The sequence below is a fragment of the Oreochromis aureus genome, linkage group 4 (assembly GCF_013358895.1).
Source record: "Oreochromis aureus strain Israel breed Guangdong linkage group 4, ZZ_aureus, whole genome shotgun sequence".
Classification (NCBI taxonomy): domain Eukaryota; kingdom Metazoa; phylum Chordata; class Actinopteri; order Cichliformes; family Cichlidae; genus Oreochromis; species Oreochromis aureus.
This window is the reverse complement of record NC_052945.1, coordinates 12,070,480-12,093,158: the sequence shown is the minus strand read 5'-3', so window position 1 is coordinate 12,093,158 and position 22,679 is coordinate 12,070,480. Positions and strand designations below refer to the sequence as shown.

Sequence of the window (22,679 nt, the reverse complement as noted above, 5' to 3'; positions counted from 1 at the left end):
TGTGCTACCTTCAGAGCCTGTCTCTTTCATTTTAACAACTTTGAAAGGAAGTAAAAATTCTAAAGAAAGGTGACCTAGATATTGGACATACATTCATGTTTCATTACATTTCTAATGGTGACATGCTTTTCTTCCAAATAATTCAGTCTTAAACATGTAATAATCTGAAACTGGAGCTCCTTGAAATCAGAAGGCAAACCCAGGAGGACACTGAAAGCATTATGTGATATATGACATGGCATGTCAAAAGTTAAGTAAGCGTTTTTATTTTCTTCTTTTAAAACAACATATCCCATTTCTGAAAGCCTTTAAGACATAAAAAATTAACACTTTTAAAAGAAACACTCTCTTTCTGCTTTCCTCACAATTTCTTTAGCTTACTTGGTGGGAAAAAGAAATGCAGAGGGCAGCTGCTGATGTTGTTTCTCTGTTTGGACAAAGCCAGAAGGCAAAAAGGTGTCAAAAGCCTTACTACTAACTTTCTGTCTATCAAAAAGTAAATAGCAAACCAGCTAAATAAGACACTGTCTTGAATCAAAGTTCTTGTCTCTGGATTTTTGCTTAACATGCATTTATACAATCAAAGATAGCAAAAGGCCTTGAGATCTGAGAAGTGAACGCTCAAGTTATTTGTTAAGCATGATAAAATTATTAGAAATATAATAGAAATATTAACATCCACTGCCCTAATTTCTCCCCCTATCTATATATGTGTGGAGGTGTCTGTGTGCTGCAGCTTTTGTGATTATATTAGTTCCCAGAAACCCTCCATTCACCCAAAATGCTAGTTCCTCCTCTTATTGTACAGGAGCTATAGATGAATGATGACATCATTACTCAATGAGCACCGCCCCACCCACGCAGTCTCACTTCCAGAGTACTTCCAAGCCCATTATTCACCCGTCTCTATTCACCCAGTCACTTAAGCCCCTGTCACCATTTCATTCCTGGCCCTAATTCAAGCCTTTGTATCTCAACCATTCTTATAAACTAATTTGTGCATGTATAATAGTGTAGTCTTTGATCTTAGATATGCATGGCTTGCTTTCACCCTCTGTGGGCTCTGAGGGGTTTATAGTGGAAATCATGGAATTATTGTTTGTGTGGAAGTCAGTTGTTTACTCAGCCATTGCATAACTTTGTGTAATACATGGCTTATGTTTGAAGCTTGACTGAGCTGATGCTTGATGTGTGAAAAACAAATATGGTGTGAAATGTGTTGATTTCAGTGCACTGGTCCCTGTTTTGAACTTATTTTATTGGCACTGTCAGCTAAGACAATTAAACTCAACAAGCATGAAATGCTACCTGTCCTGGTAGAAAGGTGAAAAGAAATTACAACTACAGTTAATCTGTCATTTAAAAAATATGGAGTACTGGAAATGTGTTATTTAATCAGTATTACAGCTCTAAAAAGAACAAAAACAAAACAGACTATGCATAACAGTTGTGAATTTCAGTTAAAGCATTATTCACTAGATTGTATGATCAAATCAAAAGATATCAGTAGTATGTAAGGGGTGCTAATTCCTGCTGAAACCTCTGACAAACACATCACAAAAAACAGTTTAGTGAAAGCTTCAAACACAGTACTCATTAAGCGAATGATTATAAAAGAAAATAAAAGAAGTCAATATATATTTTTCAGGCATCAAATGCCACTAGCATTAAATCTCAGATGTGCCTAGAGAGAGAACTTCAATGGTGTACATGTTGCTCTCTCTTTCATTTGGATAGCTATGCTCACAGTAACTGGCAACAGGACACACGCTGGACTCAAATGCTTTCAAAGGACTTGGCAGTTAGAGTCTACTTAGAACCATGTTCAAAAACAGGTTTTTTCAAAGAGCAGGCAGCCGAATAAAGGACAAAATCACAAGAGCTAAGACAATCATAATGTAACAGGTAAACTAATGTAGGCTATAGACATGTTGGCAGAACTGCACAGAAATAACAGAGATTGTCTGGCAATGAAAACATCTGGCATTATGTTTCATAATTGTTTAGATCCATTCACATTTCATACACTGTATTGCAATATAACTATAATATACTATAATAATATAATATTTGAAAAGTTTTAAATATTACAATTAGTTTACACTCAATAACCTAGAACCACAAAATAATGACATTTTTTTTACTGATACACTTGAGGGTAACAGGGTGGGCTGCAGCCTCACTGTCATGGGGTGTAAGGTGGGCTACACTCTGGAAAGGTCTCCAGTCTATCACAACACTAACAAAGAGAGACAGATAAGTGTTCACACATATAGCCAATTTACAATTACACATTAACCTAGCATGCATATGGTTAGATTGTGGCAAACGTGGGGAGACCCCATGCATGGAGAACATGCAAACTCCACAAAACATGACCCCAGTTGACCAGTAGATTGTGGTGAAGCTACAGTGCTAACAACTGCGCAACTGTTCTACCCTAAAATTAAATTTCAAAAGCTAAAATCTCAGCTTTAAGTATTCAGACCTTTAATTTAGTGGAAATTCATTTTGCAGCACTTAAAGCTTCCCAGAGACTCTGAATGTGTATTAATCACATTCATCTTTAACGGATCATGCCGAGCTTTTCAGACAAGAATAGAACCATCTATAAACTGTCCACAGATGTTCAATGGGGTTTTAATGTGAACTGTGGCTTGGTTAATTACCAAAAGTTAGAGATTTGTCCCTAAAGTCAGTAAAGTATTACTTTATCTGTATGTTGTGGCTGTGTTTTCAGGTTATGTACACTCTGGAGCAAGTTTTCTTCAAGGACATTTTTGTATTTGGCTACATTTATTCTCCTTTATTAAGTTAATGTAATGTTATTAGCAGTGCTCTAATAGATCAGTTTTTAACTGGCTAGACCAAAGAATATTTCTCCCCATGCTCTCTGAGTTTGTTTTAGGAACTTCCAGTGGATTGTCATATGCTTTCAACTCAGGGTGGCTTCTTTCTGCTTTGTCATAAAGGCCTGGTTAAATGAAGTGGATGGTATTTATGAAGTCCTTTAAGAGAGATCGGTGGATTCTTGGTCATCTCTCTGGCCACCTCCCTGTTTCTCAGTTTGGCTGAAAGGCCACCTCTAGCCATGCTGGTTTTAAAACTGCTCCCCTCTCATAATTATTGAGTCCTCTTTGATTCTAGGAGCACAATCTGATATCTCTGAGTTACTGTGTTGGGCCAGGACCAACTTTGCTACTGACCAGTTGTGGTGTTTTAACCTAGTTATAAAATAATGAAAAGCCACTTTTTCCCATTCAGAAGGAACCAAATGGTAAACTTTAAAAACGTTTTCTTTAATAGTTTTCTTGTAGTAGAAAATTTGAGGGCAAATATAACTGCCTTATTCAGGATTAATTGTGGCCAAACCATTCATTTTGTCTCGGTTAGACTCACTTGGGTGCTCTTGATTATTAATTAGCAAAAATGTCTAAAATTATGTTTTTACTTTGACATAGGTTGACCGGGGGAAATGAGAATTTTATTCATTTACATTTTTAGAACACAATCAAGTTTTTTATAAAGTTGTGCATTTTGTGTTGAGAATCACTGTTACCTGGCCATCATGATGCTTTCACTCAGTTCTAATAATTATGCATTAATGATAGAATAAATTAATTTACTTTGAAAGGTTATTTGTGACACATACCAAGTTACTCTACTTTCATGTCTAATTCTTTTCTTTGTCCAAATGTCTCATGTTTATGCTTAGTATACACAAAACAGTAGAGAAACTAAGTTGCATATACCTTAAATATTCATTTTCTGATCAAAATAATGTATCTCCTGAACACTTCTTTAGATCTTTTGAGTAATTAGTACCTGCTTTCCGTGAGAGAGAAACTGCAAAAGACTGCTTAGTCCAATTTCAGTTTTATACTAAACATCTATTTGGGTGGAAAACATCCATTTTAAAATCACTTTCTCGCTATTCTTACAGCCTAAAGATTCAAAGCTAAGGAACAATAAGGGAGTAAGCTACAGATGACCATGCATGCAGCTGTATGTCTAGTTAAAAGACTCTGATGGAATGCTCCTTTTGTTTGTAATCGATTGAGAGAGAAAGGCATCCACCGTGTAATTGTAGCCTCATTTGATCTCAAATAAACCATGCTGTCCTACACAAGGGAGAGAGCAGGGCAAGGATAAGCTGGAAACACCTTCATTACACCAAACACACACTCCAGCACACTTACTTCCTTGGCCTAACTCTTCCATGCGCGTGCACATACACACACACAAAAACACTCATACGCGCTCTCCTTTTAAATTATATCCGCCCTCACCTCCACCCCACACTCCCTCCCCTGGTCTGTCTTTTTCTCCAATCTTGCTCTGTGTCTTGTCTTCAATCAAACTCAACACACAGCTAGATAGAGGGTGTATGAACACACCAACACACACACACATACACACACACTCACTCAGTCTCTCTGCCCATCTTGGAATGAGCCTGGGATTGATTCTAGTCACACTAGAGTGGGGCGAAATGAGCAGTCACTCTGAATAGGCAAAGGCGTCAAATAATACAGATATGAACGTCAGAGGGATAATTGAAGAAAGTGTTTTATATGTAAAAGACAGAGGAGGATGGAGTGGAATTGAATCTCAGAGAAAATGAGGAACTGGTTCCGGTCCCAGGAGACTGACTCACAATAAATCCAACTATTTCTGAAGAAAATAGGGTGTAATTAGACTGGTCAGGGGGTTCCACTGGGTCTAAGACCATTCACATTCACTCTTTCTCTATCTCGCCTGCATTCACTCCCTCCCTCCCCATTTCTTAGCCTCTTTTTAGCATATCTAAGTCAAATGTCAGTATGTTCATGTGAGCCTAAGCTTCTTTTCTCTATTTCTCTCTCTCTCTCTGTTGCACTTCCTTTCTTATTTCTTTCATCCTGTCCTGTTCTTTTCTATGTTTACTTCCCTTTCCACCATTTTCAACCTTCTCTCCCTCTCTCTTCCTGCCTCCCTCTATCCGTCTATCCCTCCCCCACCCAGCAGGCGTGGAACTACATCAGTAGAATTGATCAGATATTCCAGGCACATATGGACAGCACTGATGGGCATAAATCATGAGTATTTTGAAGTGCCCATGCAGGGCTCTTCAGACTGCTTATAGTGAGCAGCCAAAGCTCCATGGAACCAGTGGATGAAATCCTCCTCTTCTAGCTCCATTTTCATGCCAAATCTCTTTCTTTTACTTTGCTTTACAAAGTGTGTAACATCTTCCTCAGCAGACTTCGAGACTCTTTTTCTATGTGTCTCTCATCCTATGTTAATACTGATGTAACCTCCAAGCCCTCCTTGTCTGAGCTGTGTGCACTCACAGCCTGAAAGATGGTCTCCTCCCTCACCCCGTCCCTTATATGCTACCTAACTTGGCAGCATTACAACAACTCGTCTCTATGGCAACAGGCTGGCCAGCAACAATAATCACTATTGCTTGAACATGTCGTGTTGTTTCAAGCGTTTTCCTGGTCACGTGGTGGAAGGCGAGCAGATGATAATCAATACCTCCTTCTGAGCCATAAGGGGTTAACCTGCCCTTTCCTCCTCTCACAGACACACTGAGTACCACAGTAACACACTCTGAAGACTTCCCATCTTACACGGCTTTGTATAAGATTATTGGACAAAAATAATAATTAATCCTCCAAATAAATGCCAAACTGTCATTGTTCTATTTTCCTATTTGCAAGTCTCATTATATACTAAAATTACCTCTGAATAAAATACAGCTAGTCAATATTGTACAGAGATGAAAATCACTACAAAATCAATTGACAGTCTCCATAATTGCACGGGAGATTCCTGAAGCTTCCCATACACATTTGTCTCCCTGTGTGTGGTCACAAACCACCGGGCAGCAGAAATAAATCTCCACGCTTTGCTCTGTCCTTGTTCCCTCTATCTCTCTACCTCTCTTCAGATGACTTGTCCTCTGTCTCCCTCTCTCTCGCCTCAAGTCCCAGGTTATTGATTGGGACCCTACTGGAAGGTGCAGGAATAAGATAAATAAAGACTCAGTGGCCATGAACAGCTCTCTCGCTCACCCTAACATGAAGGGAAGGATAATCATCTGCCAGGCCTGAGGAAGTGGTCATGTATTTTCTTCAGGCTACTTTCATGCAAAGTGGCTCGACTATTGCCTTCACCACAAGGATCCCCAGTGCCAACTGTAACATGCTCCCAAACCTACTAGATTCAGCAACAATTTAATGGCTTATGGACTCAGAGTAGAACTTGTCGACCCAGTTGTGTTATATTTTATGGATGAACTATAGTTCTTCCGTGAAACTCATTGCAAGTCTATTATTTAAAACTGAAATTAAACAGACTGCAGCTACAAAGATTATGGGCATAAGCCTTAGTGTACTGAGCATGTTAAACTACAAAGCAGAAAAAAGCAGGTGCCTCTTTGTTTTATCTTGCGTTATCGAAGGAGTGTGCAGGGCCTGAAGTTATTTTGCACAGATTATAACGCACCATATCGCTCAAGACCTCTATCAATCAAGGTGGATTTCAGTGAAATGCAGTAAGGATATTTGTCACACATCGCTATGTAGCGCAAAACACTGGTATCTGCACGCAAATAGATGGCACACAGGCATGTATAAAGTCATCTGTAAACACGAGCACACACAGTGGGGTAAATAACTGTCGGTATCTCTTGCAGCATCGAGAGCAGTGGCGCGAGTCTTCCCCTCAGATTTTGAAAGCCCTATCTGTATCAGGAACAGCAAACCGAAAAAGCAATTTGCTTTGTCACACAGAGACATGCTTGACTACACTGAATAATTGCACTGCAGCTCTGGAAAGAGCTGTTTTCCTTTTATCTAATGAAGGCCTTCAGGGGAAGGAGCACGGGACTGTGTGTTTTATATCTGTATGTGTGTGCTTGAGGGTATGTGTGTGATTGTATCTACACACAGGTGAGATATGCAATGTATGCGCTTTAGAACTATTAGAACATATGTGGACATTTAAAACTGCCGAATGAAAATATAAGCAAATGTGGAAGAAATAAGATATCCTTTGCTCTGGCTCTATACCATCCATTCTACCAGTATATATATTCTACATGTCTTTTCTGCACAGTGTTCCCCTGCAATATAATGATTAATCAAATCTGCATCTTGCCTCTCGGCTGTGTCCAGTTCCACGCTTCAGGCACTTCACTTATTCAATAGTGCAGAAGCAGACTGGAGAATAAGAACCTCTGTGACTGGTTTAAGAAACTAACTCCGGAGAAGTGCTGAATCCACACTCAGCTGCCTGTCGGCCTTCCTCTATGGAGCTTGGCAAAGCAGTGCAAAAGCTGGAGGGACAACTTCAGCCCACAACTACCACTCAGAGGACTGCAAGGTGCCCTAGTGATACAAGCAGAAGGGAAAAAGTGAACCTTTCCATCCCCTTCATTTCATTATTAGTGGTCATAGAAGTAGCAGAATCAGATGATAAAACACATCAGTGGGAGGAGAAAAGCAAGAAGAAGGAAAAAAGATTCCAAAAAAATAGAGTGAAATGAGAGCGCCTTCTCTGATTTCTCTGATGATTGCATTCAGGAGAAAGGTTTGTGAATCGCCACAATGGCTCTACAACATTTGCTCCACTGTGAAACTGTAATTAAGTCATCAGCGACAGTTTGGAGTCTTTGACATCATAATGAGGCTGAATGTGCGCAGTTCGTGCTCTGTGGATAAGCTGCTGTAATCACTTCTATCTGCTTAATTATGTAAAACCATTTTTCTATCCTACTAATGTCTAGGTCTTTATCTCTTCCTCTCTCCCTCTCAATCTCTATCTCTGCCTCATATTTTGAATATAATGTACAATAAAATCATAAAAATGCAGTAGAAAAGGACACACATCCTTGGAGTTATCAACCTGAGGCACATTTTTGGGTCTTAATGGATGCTGGAAAATAGAGTACAGTGGATGTTGGAAGATAGAGTACAGTGGCAAATGAGTAATAAAAATGGGCACTGAAGGATTTATGCTAGCTGGAGCTACTTTAAAAATGAGCACAAAGCCCTGACCACTTATTGGTGGAGAAGCTTATTGTTACCCCTCCTAAGTACTGATCAGAAGAACAGTACAGCTCAAAAGAAATGTGCATGCAATTTTCATATCTTCTTTCTTTCAAGTTCACTTGTACACATTTCCTGCTTCACACTTATGGAAGTGAAGATGTGCGCCGGCTGCTGCAGGTTATTTGCAATGAAGTAAACATCATTCTTTCTGTCCCTAATGGAGATAACCTGACTGTACTCTTTTTTAGATAGACCCACATCAAAGCTCCCCTTCGATAGTACATCAGATATCGCAGTGTACAAGCTCCACGCACACAAACACATGCTCACCCTTGAAAGTGTGGCAGTGGAGAGTGAAATCTTGTGATGCTCGGGAACTTTACAGCCAAGACAGGCTGCAAAGGGAGAAAAAACCCTAAATGCATGAAAAAACAGGAAGCTGCCACAGTTTCAATGGAGCAGAAAAAAAAACAGCAGAGAAAAATGTCAACAACAAATAGCTGCTGGTTTCTATTGCCACAGGCGACGTGGACTTTGGTTCTCTCATGTTTCTTTCCTCCCGCATTATGCATCATCTTTTCATCCAATTAAACACAAATACAGGCAACAGAACAACTCAGGGAGCATCTCACTACTATTCACTCTGGGAGAAATAAAAAGCAGAGCAAAACAGAGGAAGACTTGTCAATGAAACAATGAAAAACAAAAAGGATAGTACAAGATAAAACAATAGGAAAATTGTGCGTGTACATAGCTTTACTTAAGGATGGAACTCTTGGCAAACAATCCCGTTCTATGTTTGATAGGTCAGGCAGCGTCTCCTCTCATTTTTTATGTTGCTGTGAGTCTGTGCTGGGCAGCAACTCGCCGTTTTGATTCTGCAACATGAGCACACTGCCATACAGTTCTTCTAGATGGTGATTGATGATGTTTGCTGATTTATGGCGAGGCGCAGACAGGAGGCATGGCAGGGCCTCTTTGCAAAAAATCCAACTGAACCTGAGCTGTCCTTGTCTTCGTTGCCTTGGTTATGATCAGGTAGTGAAGTGAAGCAGCTTAAGATGAGTGTGAAAAGCCATGTTAAATTCTATCTTTGGGCAGACACTGAAGGTTTCACACCTCTCCCTTTGGGCACTCAGCCGAGAATTGCGTCGGGCACATTGCACTCTTAACCTTCTGTCCCACTGACTGCTTTAACTTTGCCATCATTTACGTGTTTCTCCTTATATTATTTGACATATCCTGAAAAACCTAGGCTCTCTCTTATCATTGGAAAGATGAGATTTAGTAAGCTGTCATTGTTGTAACGTTAATCTTTAAGAGTCAGGATAATAGATTTTATGACTAGATTTCCACGTTTCCCTTTTCACCAAGCCTAGACTTCTGGAACTAGGTATTTGAAATTTCAAATTCAGATTAACAATGATTTTCCCCTAGTGAAGTGAAAAGGAAAACTCTGCAGGCAGCTGAGTGTTAGCAGTGGCAGTCTTTGGTTGCACAAAGACACTGTACTTTTGAGACTGCTGAATAAGATGTTTCATGCTGTTTAGGCATTAGAGATTCATTAGGTAGTATGAATGTGAGATGCATGCTCTAGGAAGCTGTGCACATTGCTTTTTTTGTTGTTAGATATCTGTGTTATGTTTTCTGGAATGTCATTTTGCATCAACAAGCTGATGTTGTAGTGAAGTATCTTACATTATTATTAGTGTCTCCTTATACATTCTAAGCCAAATACTAAGAACTCCATAAACTTTACACTTTCCCACATGCCAGATGAACATACTATATATAGACTAAAGATCTGGATACTTTGAAGGAGCATATGGTCTTTCAGTCCTACTGCATAATAACTCAGCTGCAGCAGCAGCAGCAGAAACATTACAAAGATCAATGACAACCACAAGCTCTGTTATGGGACAGACTCCAATGTTTGCTAGATGGATGGAGCCACTCATGTACTCCAACGTCACACAATCCAATTAGATTGTCTGTGTATGCCTGTGCCGCGCTCTACAATTTAGTCACTCCCTGGGTCCATGCACCTGTCTTAGATTCACTAGAACCACAAACAAAGCTTAGTTACTCTTTCTCTAGCGCTTCTATACCACAGTTCATTCTCAGAGTATGTTTAATATTCTTCTTGCTTTCCAATTGTTTTAAGAGAGTCAAGTCTTGGAAATTGAAAATCTATATAATAATAGGCTTGGCAACGGTGGCTCAATACAAATGGCCCCATCTGCACAGCTGTGTTTTAATGCTTAAGAATGCTTTGACAAGCAAGGTGCCTGCAGGCAGTCAGACACACTCGTGCAAACTCGTACTTGCACACACATACACCTAAGCACCAAGATGCCGTGGATGTTAAATATAGTCCTTAGGCCACTTCGAGTGTGTTGCATTATTGCAAATATTTTAGCAATGCACACACTAACTCGGAGAAAAGCACCGCAGGTAATCCTAACTTGAACCACAAAGCATGAAATGCATTCACACAACCAATCAACTCTATTCTGATGAAATGTTTTGATAAGCTGGTTCTCCAGTACATCAAAGACAGCTTCCTACCAGTTTGCATTGCATCCAGAGAGGATGCCATGTTGAATGCCCTCCTCCCTGTCTTCACACTGTCTGGAAAATAACAACATCTAAATAGAAATTCCCCATGAAACTGACTGACAAATTAAACTCCCTGAGTGTGGATACTGGACTTCCCAACAAAAAATACCAGACAGTTGAGATCGCCAATCAAATCTTCTCAACATTGAAGCTCCCTTCAGTTGTGTATTCACCACCCCAAATTCATACTATATACCTACAACTGCACTGTCCAAATAGGGAGAGAACTCTACTCTTACAGATACAACACCAGATCAATCGACTGTTCAGTAAACAAAACTAAGGAGCTGACTGCTGGTTTTATAGAACAAAGAAGGTAAAGACACATATCTCTCCATGAAGCTGAGGGAGAGTAGGTCAACAGCTTTAGGTTCTTGGCAATCAATATCACAGAAATCTGTTATGTTGATCACACAGTTCTTTTTAAGAAAACTAAAAATGGCTAAATCAGCGATTCTGGTTATGTGAGGTGTCTGAGCAAAGCCTAAAGGATGCTATAAGGCAATATCTGGCAAGCAACATAGAACTATCTGTCATACCACCAAACTTTTATCACAGCCTGTATTCTCCTCAGGCTGTGAGAATACATTATTCCTTCACCACAACAATATCATGACATTTTTTAATAATTATTTATTCATCCATGTAAATATATCTATTTGTTTTTTGTCAGTAGTATAAAAGAAGTTTGTACTTAACTTACACAATTCTATATTCCATGATCACAGTCAAATCGATCCCCGAATCTTGAATCAGTCAACAAATAAGATAATCACTGAGAGTAACCCTGGGATCATCATGGTTTTAGTGCTACATCTGCCTTATACAGAAACACAGAGAGATTATGCCTGCTTGCCTGAGAAGACATACAGTGGCTCTGGAGGTCTCATTCTTCTTTCCCTTGGCTTTCTTGGCCTGACTTGAGGATAACAAGAGAAAAATAGTGCAATTTTTTGACAAATGGGTCATGCTTTGTTTGCATTTACCCCAGAAGCAGTCCCACAATTTTCCGAATGCCCCAGGATTGCAAAGTGTGACAGGGGATGGAGATGGAGTAGAGCAACCAGGAGAAGGGATGAGTCTGTTAGTAGAGTGTACAGTATTTCCTCAGTAATAACAGTGGCACCCTGGCCAATGACTTATCACCAATTTTACACACTCTGGCAATCTTGGGCTTCTCATGCTTTACTGTATGTATGAGCAAAGACAGCATCCAGAATTAAGCACTAAAATACAATAACACTGGTGAAAACAGCATCACTGGAAGGAGGAATCATTCATGCATTCTTATTTTTGTCTTTCTCAGATATCACCATTCCCTTGCCCTCCTCTAGCTACTCATTTCACCTCCTTGTAGTTTTTCCTGCTGGGAAAATAGAGGGGTGTGCACTATGCCACTGAGGGCAGCAGCAGGGGTGGAGAAAGTCAACCCTCTCGCAAACCATACAGGGGCAAAAGGGATAGTAGAAACAACTCATCACACTGTTTTAGTTGATATCCTTTCTGAATTTATTTGAACTATTCTATGCTATTCTAGCTTTGGAAAGCTTTGAACTGCAGCCACAGGGTTTGGTTTTCAAGAGTAATATTTTATGGAATTAACTACTGTGACCTTAGAAGAAAAATAAATAAGAAACACAAGAACAGTGCCGTATTATGTGGATTCGACAATGAAAATTATAAACAGGCATGTTTTATTCAGTAGCAATACACCTTTCTTTTTATGTCCTGCCTTTGCAGCTTTAGCTGTCTTAGCTTTAGTCAGTCAAGAGATTCCAGAGCCACAGATGACACATTTTGCATTTACCTCAAAGATGGTTTTAAGCCAGAACATCTTTAAGAGGTGAGGACAAGATGGAAGCAGAGGTTGAAAAATATACCTTTTTTTATACCCATGAAAGCTTCACCATCACCACCATCGCAAACACAGCCTGTCACAGCTTACATGAGCACATGCCAAAGAAGCTGTGTGCACACCCATTCTAATCTTCACCTGGCTCGGACAATAGGTATTAAATGAATGTCAGCAGAATCAGTCAATTATCTCTTGGATAATTGACTGGATAAAGCTTGGAGCATTCATTATCTTCATTGTAATCGGAACAATAATAATCTTTATCATTTTCCTAAACCCAAGAGAATCCCTTTGTTTTGGCATGTTGTAATTGGATATATGTCAGGGCTGAATTGATGGTATTAATGTTGATCTAACAGCCTTTCTACCTATTATTCATAATGAGCAGGAAGACATTACTAATGCTAAATGTCGGATTCTTAAGGTCCTATCTATCTATCTATCTATCTATCTATCTATCTATCTATCTATCTATCTATCTATCTATCTATCTATCTATCTATCTATCTATCTATCTATCTATCTATCTATCTATCTATCTATCTATCTATCACACACGCACACACACACACACAGGTGCACAGCCAACCTCGGCTGCATCAAAGATTGGTACTTCGTTCTCTGGACTCCTGGCACGTAGACGTGCTGCTCCTAGTGTCTGCACCTTGCAAGCACAGCAGTCACCTTCCAACCTCTGGCCCCCCACCCCCCAAGCTCCTGGCGCTCAGTCGCAGTTATTTTGCAGGACGGAGGGGACCGCTGTCTGTTCACTTTGACTCATTACAGCATCTCAGGAGTTTGCGCTCTATTTCGCTCTCTCTCTTTCTCACTCTCCCCTCCTTTCTCTCCTTCTCAGAGATAGGAGGTTCAGCGTACGCTTCCCGCAAAACTGTCTATGCTCCACAAAAAACACGCGACTGGTCGCTTTACCGAACCACAGAGGGCTGCCTTGCGTCCCGGTGATGAGGCTGGTGGCGCACAGCCGACACAGCATTGAAGGAATCCCTCTGTATGTGAAGAAACCGCCCCAGTAACGATTAAAAAAACACGGAGGGACAGCTGCCGGAACCGGTGTCGGCTGGGACGCGAACATTTCGACAAGAATGCATCTCTTCAGTGCCATGTTCCTACTTGTGATGTTAGCTGTCATGCCCGGTGAGGTAAGGACGCATGCATGCGATGAATAAGCATTGCTCAAAAGTTCCTGAAGCACCTATTTACGAATCTCAAAATTGACATTATACCTGTGAACCAACGCTTTGATTGGAACAACATCGCAATTTCAAAGAAGGTAAAATATGTTAAATGACTGCGAAGACCTATTAATCCGAAAATATCGCAGTTCAGTATGCATTCTATTATGCTACTGAAACATAGGGAGAAAGTTCAAGTATAACAATAAGAAGGGCTGTAACAGTCGATGGCATATCCACGTAGAGCCCTTACACATAAAAAAGAATATCGTCATGCGATTTATAGTCACTGCCTTAAGGGAATGATAAAAATACATAAAGTACCCTCTCCCCTTGACAGTATATTAATTGATTTGTCGGCGCTCTGATGCTTTTGATGCCCTGGAGGTCGTTGTTTACAGATCTTCCTATCTACCTCTACATCAGTGACAGAGGAGTCCCGGGGCTCACCGAGAATCAGATATTGCGCTGTTTAAGCGTCAGGCAACGAAGTGTGATTTGTGGCCGTGAATGCAAGACATGAGTAATTACTATACTGTACCAACCCAGCGCCAACAAATGGTTGTAGTTCCTGGGGACGTGTGCCTGCTTGTGTGGCGTGCTCTCGTGTATGACACTCGAGAAAAGCCGGAAAAATGACGAGCTTTGTTGTGACACTTGTAAATTAAAGTGAAGGACGGTAAATCATTTGACCCAGAAAAGCTTTCGGCCAAGGCAAGAGCATTTGAACTTGCAGGGGTTCAGCTGGTCAACATACGTGCAGTGATGAGCATAACTCAGATGGATTAGAAAGTGTAACGTCTACAGAGAAGCCAGCTACAATTCTCCACATTTTCTAGGATCGCACAAACTAGCCAACGGTCCTTGTAGGTCAGCGCCGTTTATACCTTTAGACACAAGCCAAGCTATATTCAGGACCGTGGACAGCGCTGCGTCGCGCCTTCAGTTAAAACTGGCAGTCTGAGTCAATTTAGCACCCAAGACAGCGCCTCCTTATACGTTGGAGGTGAGTATCACCATTTGGCAAAGGCCATCGAGAGGCCTCAGGGTCTTGCAGATATAACACCAAAGATCAAATGAAACGGAATATATGTGCATTAACAAGGTCAGTGAAATACTCGACGTTAAAATGGTATGAAAAATAACAGTGAATAATATGGCCGTCACTCATGGATAATAGAATTGAATCAGCTCTCTATTACATTGTCTTCGATTGCATTTCTTTTTCAGAATGGCTCTTTAGGTATTTGCAGTAAATGTATACTGTTAAACTAATGGACTTTTCATCTCACATATGAGCACAGCCTGTTACTCCATTTAGCTGTCAATTATCATTGTAAAATGCAGTATATTGTTGGAACTGTTCAGATTGACTAATATTTCGTATTGCATTTGCACTAGCCATGTGTGGTCACATACATCACTCATTTATGTTTACCAGCGGAGTAAACAATTACAATTGACCTGTAAAAGGAGCTAAAGCTACTATGTGTTTTCAATCTATAGGAGATGAGTAGATGTGCCATTCACTTGTTTGGTAGATTTAAAATAAAGCATGTACAGCAAAGATGTTATTAGAGGAGAACTGTGTATCTCCTAGAGTGCCAACAAGGTGAAAAACTCTCATTTATTTTCAAGCACAACCCCAGAATGATTAAACTTCCCTGATGCTTAATTATGGAGTAAAAACTGATATATTCTAATCCAAACCAAAAAATTTGGCCAAAATTGGAGGAAATTTGTAAATTACACAACTTTCTCTGTTCAACAAATACTCACACGGCATCACAGATGCACTTCAATAAATGGTAAACACTTGCAAATGTGATCCTGACAACGTAACTGATGATACAGTTTCATATTTCAACCTCTTCTTCAGTGGGTTTATATAGTAGCTGCCTTTGGGGGACAATTTGTTGTAAGTGTTTACATTAAATATTGAAAGGTTTGAAAGAAAATATGACACCGCCCATCTTCTTAAGATTGCACTGCAAACATAAAGTATTGATGAATTCTTGCATATGTACTGCAACGGGGATAACACTCCCTACCAGCAGAGCTCATATCCACAGTCAGCTTCAGTCACAGTTTCAACACAAGCTTTTATGAAATATTTAGACAGCTTTAATGAGACAGATGCACTTGTTCGTTCACTGCGTGTGTTTGTTAAGTACCCATAAAGCCCAGGGGTCCTTAGTGCTACTGATATAAGTGGGCACCTGTTTGACCTTGGCACAGATGTCTTGCTATAATGTGCACACCAAGTGACGCATGACAGAATACAGGTACACTCAATCAAGTGCTAGGATTGACCATACATCAATATGTGATATTACATGTATTGTATACTTAGTTTGTTTCATTATTAGTAAGATAGGGAGTGTAATGTATTGCAGCTTGAAAAATTACTCGAATAAATTAATCATAATGAATTATTGAATTGAAGTAAAGATGAATAATAAGGTGACTTCTTCATCAATAGATATAACTTTAACGTTACAATCAAAGACTTAAAGGGAATACTAGATTCCTGCTCGACAATCAAGCTCTTTTAAAAAGCATGCAAGGAGCCTGATGGGGATGTAATGTGTATTTTGTTCCAATTAAACAAATGATTTATTTGTTTCATTTTCTAGAGTGGCACAATTACTGTTTAAGGCGTAGTGATTGGTTCATGTATTTTCTCTCTTAGGGTTTGGGGGCAAGGAAAATAAATAAATTGATAAATAAATAAATAAGTAAATACAAGCACTTCTATCCCAGAGGAGTGAGTAAGTGCCAGAGGAATGCCTTTATTGGTTTAAGATTCCTCACCTTGAAGCCTGCCGATAATAGTGCGGTTGAGACTGATGGAAATGAACATTTGCTTTGGTGTTTTGCTGTCGAGACACAAAGTGCATTGGGGGAGAAATCCTTGTCGTTCTCAAAGAGGGAGACAGGAGCCTGTGTAAGCAATTGGCTAGATTTTTCAGTAGTTTGCTTGATCCCTTCTCTCACCAGTGATCATGATAAACAACCAATTTGAAAATACTACCCTGTAAGACCTTGTTAAATTGTGTTTCCTCATTCTAGTTTGGTGTGATGATTGTAGGAGGAACTTGCCCAGCCAGGGCCAATTTATAGCTGAAATGCGAGCAGTGTAACAGAGCAAGCACTTGTAAATCAGGCTGCTGTTTAAAACATCATTTGGCACAAACATTAGGTTTATTTACATTGAGCTAATTATACAGTAGTTTAGTGATGCAGCATAAGTGTCAGAGAAACTAGATGCTTTTAGTAACACAAGTGCAAAAAACAGTAACGATAATGCTGTAAGATGACCTAATGTAAAGCTGTTTACAGTGCTTCTACATGTGAGGACAAAAAGGACAGACCTTTGTTCATTCAGAGTCAGGCAGGACAAAAAGCTCAGTTGGCGAATGTCCACATGAGACAGCTTTAAATAGTCCACCACCCTGGCATTGACCCTTTGGAAAAAAATGGCTTTGCCTGGTGCCAGCTGAATGAGAGCAAAGCTGCATGATCATAATAAAAACCCTTCCCTAGACACGAACGTGATCGAGCCATGTTAAATCTTCATCCTCGTCTCCACACCAAAAGCCTATTACACAGAAATCTAAGAAAAAAAAAATGCATGTCAGAAAAATTTCTTTATAGAAATTCTCCCATTGCCATCATATCAGAGAACCCACTAGGTAAAGGTTTATATAAATGTTGAGAAAACAGACGTGTAGCTGGATAATGTTCTAAGAATAGAGATGTGAATCTATGTTTTCCAGGAAGAAGGACACTAAGTAGCATGCTGGACAGAGTGTGCTCTGCCAAGCCGCATCATAACCTCCACCTAGAGAATTAAACAAATGAAAAGCTGCAGGAGCATGGGTGTAAATCTGCCAGCGAGAGGCAAAGACACAGCTGATAAAATCACCTTGCTGGACTAGACAGCTCCAGAGCTTGAATGAATTATTAACACTGCATGACCACACAAGCCCATGTAATTAGAAGGTCAAGCAGCAACAAAGATATATCTTCATACGCCAAGAGCATTACATAGTATGGGTGTAGCTCACACATAACTGATGAGTCAATTGACTCACTGCTAAAAAAAATGTGGTTTTAAAGACATATTTTGCATTACATGGCAACAATATGTAAGTTTACTGTAAATTTCATCTGTTTCTTGAATAAAACACCACATAATTACCTATGTGAACTAATACCTGTGTTGCCTGTGAGTCAGAAGCAATCATGTTTAGCATGATGTGGGTGAGTAAGTGAGCAGGCAGGGTTATATTAGCCTCTGTGCATCCACTTTCATGCGCTCCCCATCAATATACAAAGGTGCTGCTTCACAATCAGCCGCAGATAATGAGGTTGCGTTATATCTGATTCACTGCTGCTTGGAGAGATTGAATAGTATGTGCTTGTGTCATGACTGATTAGGGTAGGGCTTGAATTAGTGCACGATAATGATACCACATTGTGTGAGAGATTTGTTTTATAAAAGAGATACTGCTTAAGAAAGGGGCTGATGCACTGAGAGCTATCGAGCCTTTGTGCTGTCCACTGTTCACTCCCTCATCTTAATGTTTGATGTGCTTTTATGTAGCCTGCTGCTTCATCATCAGAGGCGTTTTTATGTGTGTGTGAGCGCATTTGCAGGGACAAATAATCTTCACAAGCACCGACACTGTATGGATTCACGACTAAGAACGGAAATCAGGACTTGAAGAGGTTACCAATCTTTTTTGCTGTAAGACTTTTTTTTTAAACTTAAATTCAGTTTGACTCAGTTTATATTGTAAGGTAAAGACCCTACAATAAAAACCACAGCAATCAGATGACCCCACTATGAGCAAGTGAGTTGTAAAATTAAAGTTGAAAGTTGGGACAGCTGCGAATGGTGGCGGTTATATTTAGATCAAGTACTGTGCAGGGGCAGATAAAGGAAGGTTAACGTGCTTTTTGTGTTCTTAATGATGATTTACCTGCTCTTCATCATTTTGTTCACAACTCACTCCTGGGTGACTTAGGTTGTGATGATGCTGGGGAGTTTATTTGAGGTGTGTCTCAATGACAAAGTGAAACGGGTAGCTGATTTTACTACTGCGATGCCTTGGATGAGCCTCACAGGCAGGCAGTGGTCTGCATGGTAATTGGTTAACGGGTGCACTGCTGAGTAGAGAAGCGTGTGAGGTCAGTGGCCTGACTCTCAGACTAATACTGCCTCCCTGTCATGATTGCCTCCAGAGGTAGAGCTAGCATAAGCTTGGCCATACCTCTTCATATGGAATAACCTTTTTCATAGGTTATGTGTTTGTTTTGTTTGCTTTTGCAATTGCCAAACCAAAAAATATGCATTGTAAAACCTTCAGCACACTTGGCAGACATTTAAATATTACTTGAAAAGGGGCTTGCCAGCATCAGATGAACATTACAGTTTAGTTTCACTTTAAATGACCGCTTACTCATTCCGAGTCACAAACTGTCCACTACATATGCTCAAGGCATGTGCGGGCCCTAAATGACCTCTATTGCTGTTTTCTGTCGTGTTGAAAATCCAGCCGCCTGCTGTTCTATAACGACCATTAGGATTCACATGGACCAAGCTGTCTGACTGGAGGACAGATTGCAATCACTATTAGAAAGCTTAGCTTTCTCATTTCAACCATTTATTTCTACTAAATGGTTGGTTAACCTGACATTTAACCAACAACTAAGTGGGTGATTTAAAAAAAAAAAAAATCATACAGGAGACCTAAAAAAATAGCATTGCATGTATTATATTTTGAAATTACGTCCCCCTCCTTGACACCTGATCTCTCTTCTACAGAATTTACAATGTTTGACTCATGCATAAATAATTTCTCAAAACGTTCTGGCTGCTAATATAATGCATAGGATGTTATTTGTATGCTTCCTGTCGACAGAGTATAGAAGCATCGGCTTGACTGGTGGGATGAATATCATCCCTATATCGCATTCTCTACCCCACTTTCTCTCTTTCCTTCTGTGTGAGTGTGCTGGAGGGTGCAGGACTCCCAGAGGTTTATGTCTGTGACTCTAAGCAAGAGTGACATTTCTCTGACAACACCCAGCACAGACACACATGCACCTCTACGCACACTCTTTCTTCTCGCAAATACACATTGTCTTTGTCTCCTTTTCTCTCTCGCCTTTGCGCTCTAGTTTCCAAGCATGTCAGCAATCGGATCCACAGTAGACAAAGAGCCAGACAATGCACAGAATCGATTCAAACAAACGTGGCTAAAGCTATTAAGGCTGCTGAAGTGCATGGTCTAAGTGACAGATGCCAATTAGAGCACAGACGTGCTTGATCATTTGGTCAGTGCTGAACACACAGCTGCCTGTAATAAGGATAACAACACATGTAGCCCTAGTAACAGTCACTATGGGAGTGACCCAGTGTTTTGGGGTGTACGTGAGTTTGTGTGTGCCAGTCGGCTCTTTTTTTAAAAATTTATTTATTTTTTTGCATTGCAGTAGGCACCTCCTGACCAGCTTTCTGTACGACCTTGCTTTCCCCTGCTCGATGAATCTTTTATGAGCCTGGCAATGTGGGTTTCTGTGTAGAAGATTGGAATATAAATATGGCTGTTGCGCCTAGAGCTCCTCTTCCCGCTCTGATACAAAAGCTTTCATAAGACTGAGCAGATTGGGCAAGCTGCTACTTGAACGTTGCTCTTTACATCTCTTCACTTTTATCGGAAGAAACACATCAAGGAGTGTTGTGCATTCAAAAACACCAGTCACAGATTGTGCCTCTACCTGCTCGCTCATATGGCTAGGCAACATACAAACTTGTTTCTTTTAAAAGCGGTTGGTTTTCACGTCAGATTCTCAGGCGTGGATTTTGTTTTCCTTTTGAACGTCCTAGTTAATTGCTGACATTCATCGCATGAAGCGGAGAGCTGTAGCAGTAACTGACACTAAATGAGGGGTGATAAACAAGTGACAGAGTAAATGTTGGTTGAACTGCTCAAACTGTGCTATCCTTCGTCTTCTCTCTCACTTCCCTTTCATCTCTTCTGTTTTTTGTCTCTTCCTGCTTCTACTTCTCGTGATCCCTGCTACCTTTGTTCCATCGAATCGTCTGCTCGCCGCCATGTGTGACTGTGACAGCATTGCTTCCCATGTTGAAAGCTAACTCAATTGCAGGGTGATCATTTTGGGTAATGAAGGATGAGAGCTATGCAGCACAGTAGAGGAGGAAGTAGAAGGCAGGAGGAACCATTTAATCGATGTGTTTTCCACGTGGCACTGTCACAGCCACTCAGTAGGGCCATTGATGAGGGAGACTCACTCTCTCTGACTGCGCCAGGGCTTAAAGGCTCCAGTCAGGGAGGCGTGGGAGCCCAGCAGCGACCAGACACTGCTGCATATCAAGCAGGCTGGCAATGCTGCTCTTTGCAGCCCCACGGTGAGCAAGGTAGAAAGGTCCTTTGATAAAGACACTACATGCAGGAGAGGGGGCGATAACAAGATGATCCAGTGGAAGGAACTCCAGCTTGCATTACATTATGATAGCTGAGCCTAAACCCCCAGGATTTCTCCAACTCTATAAAACATACATGGACACATTAGTGCGCAGTACTGGGTGTGAATGCAACATCTGGAAGTAGAGACCATGATGCAGCTAAAAACCAAAAAATGAATATATATTAACCAAGAACTATGATATGCACAGGACATTGCTTTATTTCATGACACTTCTGAATGCCCTGAAATAAGTAGGGTCATGGATAACACAATGCTGTAGGAAACTGATGTAACACTGGGATTTTTGCAGCCATTTATCATAGATTAGAAAGCTTAGGTTTAGATAAGCCTGTTAGAGCAAAGCAACTTTTCTTAAGTTAGTGAGTCGGATCCATGAATGCATGGCATCTGATATATTTGTGATTGTTAACTTCGAACAAAAATGTTTTAATCTTTTTCTTTAAAAAGAAAATAATGGCAGTCTCAGACACACGAAGACATCCTGCACAAAGGACAAAATGTACTTCAAGTACTGAAAAGAAAGCATCCTTTCCCCCCTCTTGTCCCTTAGCAATACTCTTGGAAATGCGTATGCATATTGCATCTAAATTATATTAAAGCTACTCTGTGTGCGTGAGTGTGTGTGTGTGTAGGAAAAAGTGTAGTTCCAAAAGCTAATCCACTATAACCGAGACCATATAGTGTGCATGCATATGTTTTTGCCACACAGGCACACACACTGTAGACAGATGCTGTGAACTAAAGCTGCTGTGTTGATCAGGGTTGGTGGGCAGTATCAGTACAAAGTGAAAGGATGTGAACTGAGTTTGAATTAGTGCCCAGTGGAGTAGCTGAGCAGGGCAGCATGGCTGGTAAGTGAGTGTGTGATAGAAAGAGAGAGAGAGAAACTGAAAAGACAGTGAAAGACAGAGTAGAGTTACTGAAAATGAAAACTCAGATTGTGAGCAGGGACAGAAGGAGAAATAGTCAGAGGGAGCCTTACGACTGCGTCTGCAGGGTTTTTATCTCTCGCATCTTGAACGAGAAGGAGAATAATAATTAGAGGCCTACCACTTTGTCATTGTGATTTTATTCCCCTCACTGGCAACGACACTCTTTTGCAGATTGTCTTTAATTAGCTTCACATCGCTTAATCAATACGGCCATGACCATGACAAAACAATGACATGTGCATCCTGTCGCTTGGGAGGGAGAGGCACAGGAAGCAGCAGGATGGAAGGATGAGTGTTGACAGACAAGATGTGACAAGAATATGATGTAGAGTGGCATTTTTGTCGGAGGAGGGAAAAAAAGGCGCCATGCTCTGATAAAAACCTGCTCTCATGATGATTAGAGTCCGTACTTGTTTGTCTACTTTTGAGTTTATGTGTGTGTGTGTGGATGCCTGTGTGTGTGTGTGTGTGTGTAGATGAGCTGCATGATAACTATGTCTGTATCTCGTTGCATAACAAG

General features: G+C 40.4%; 1 protein-coding gene across 1 annotated transcript in view; it reads left to right on the top strand.

The window, feature by feature from the left end:
* The first annotated feature begins 13,271 nt into the window (after positions 1–13,271).
* Positions 13,272–22,679, top strand: part of olfm2a (olfactomedin 2a) — a 42,166-nt gene continuing 32,758 nt past the window's right edge. Inside the window, exon 1 of the mRNA XM_031743508.2 lies at positions 13,272–13,673. Within this exon, the coding sequence (XP_031599368.1) occupies positions 13,617–13,673 (57 nt within the window). The 5' untranslated portion in view covers positions 13,272–13,616. The remainder of the gene's footprint in view (positions 13,674–22,679) is intronic.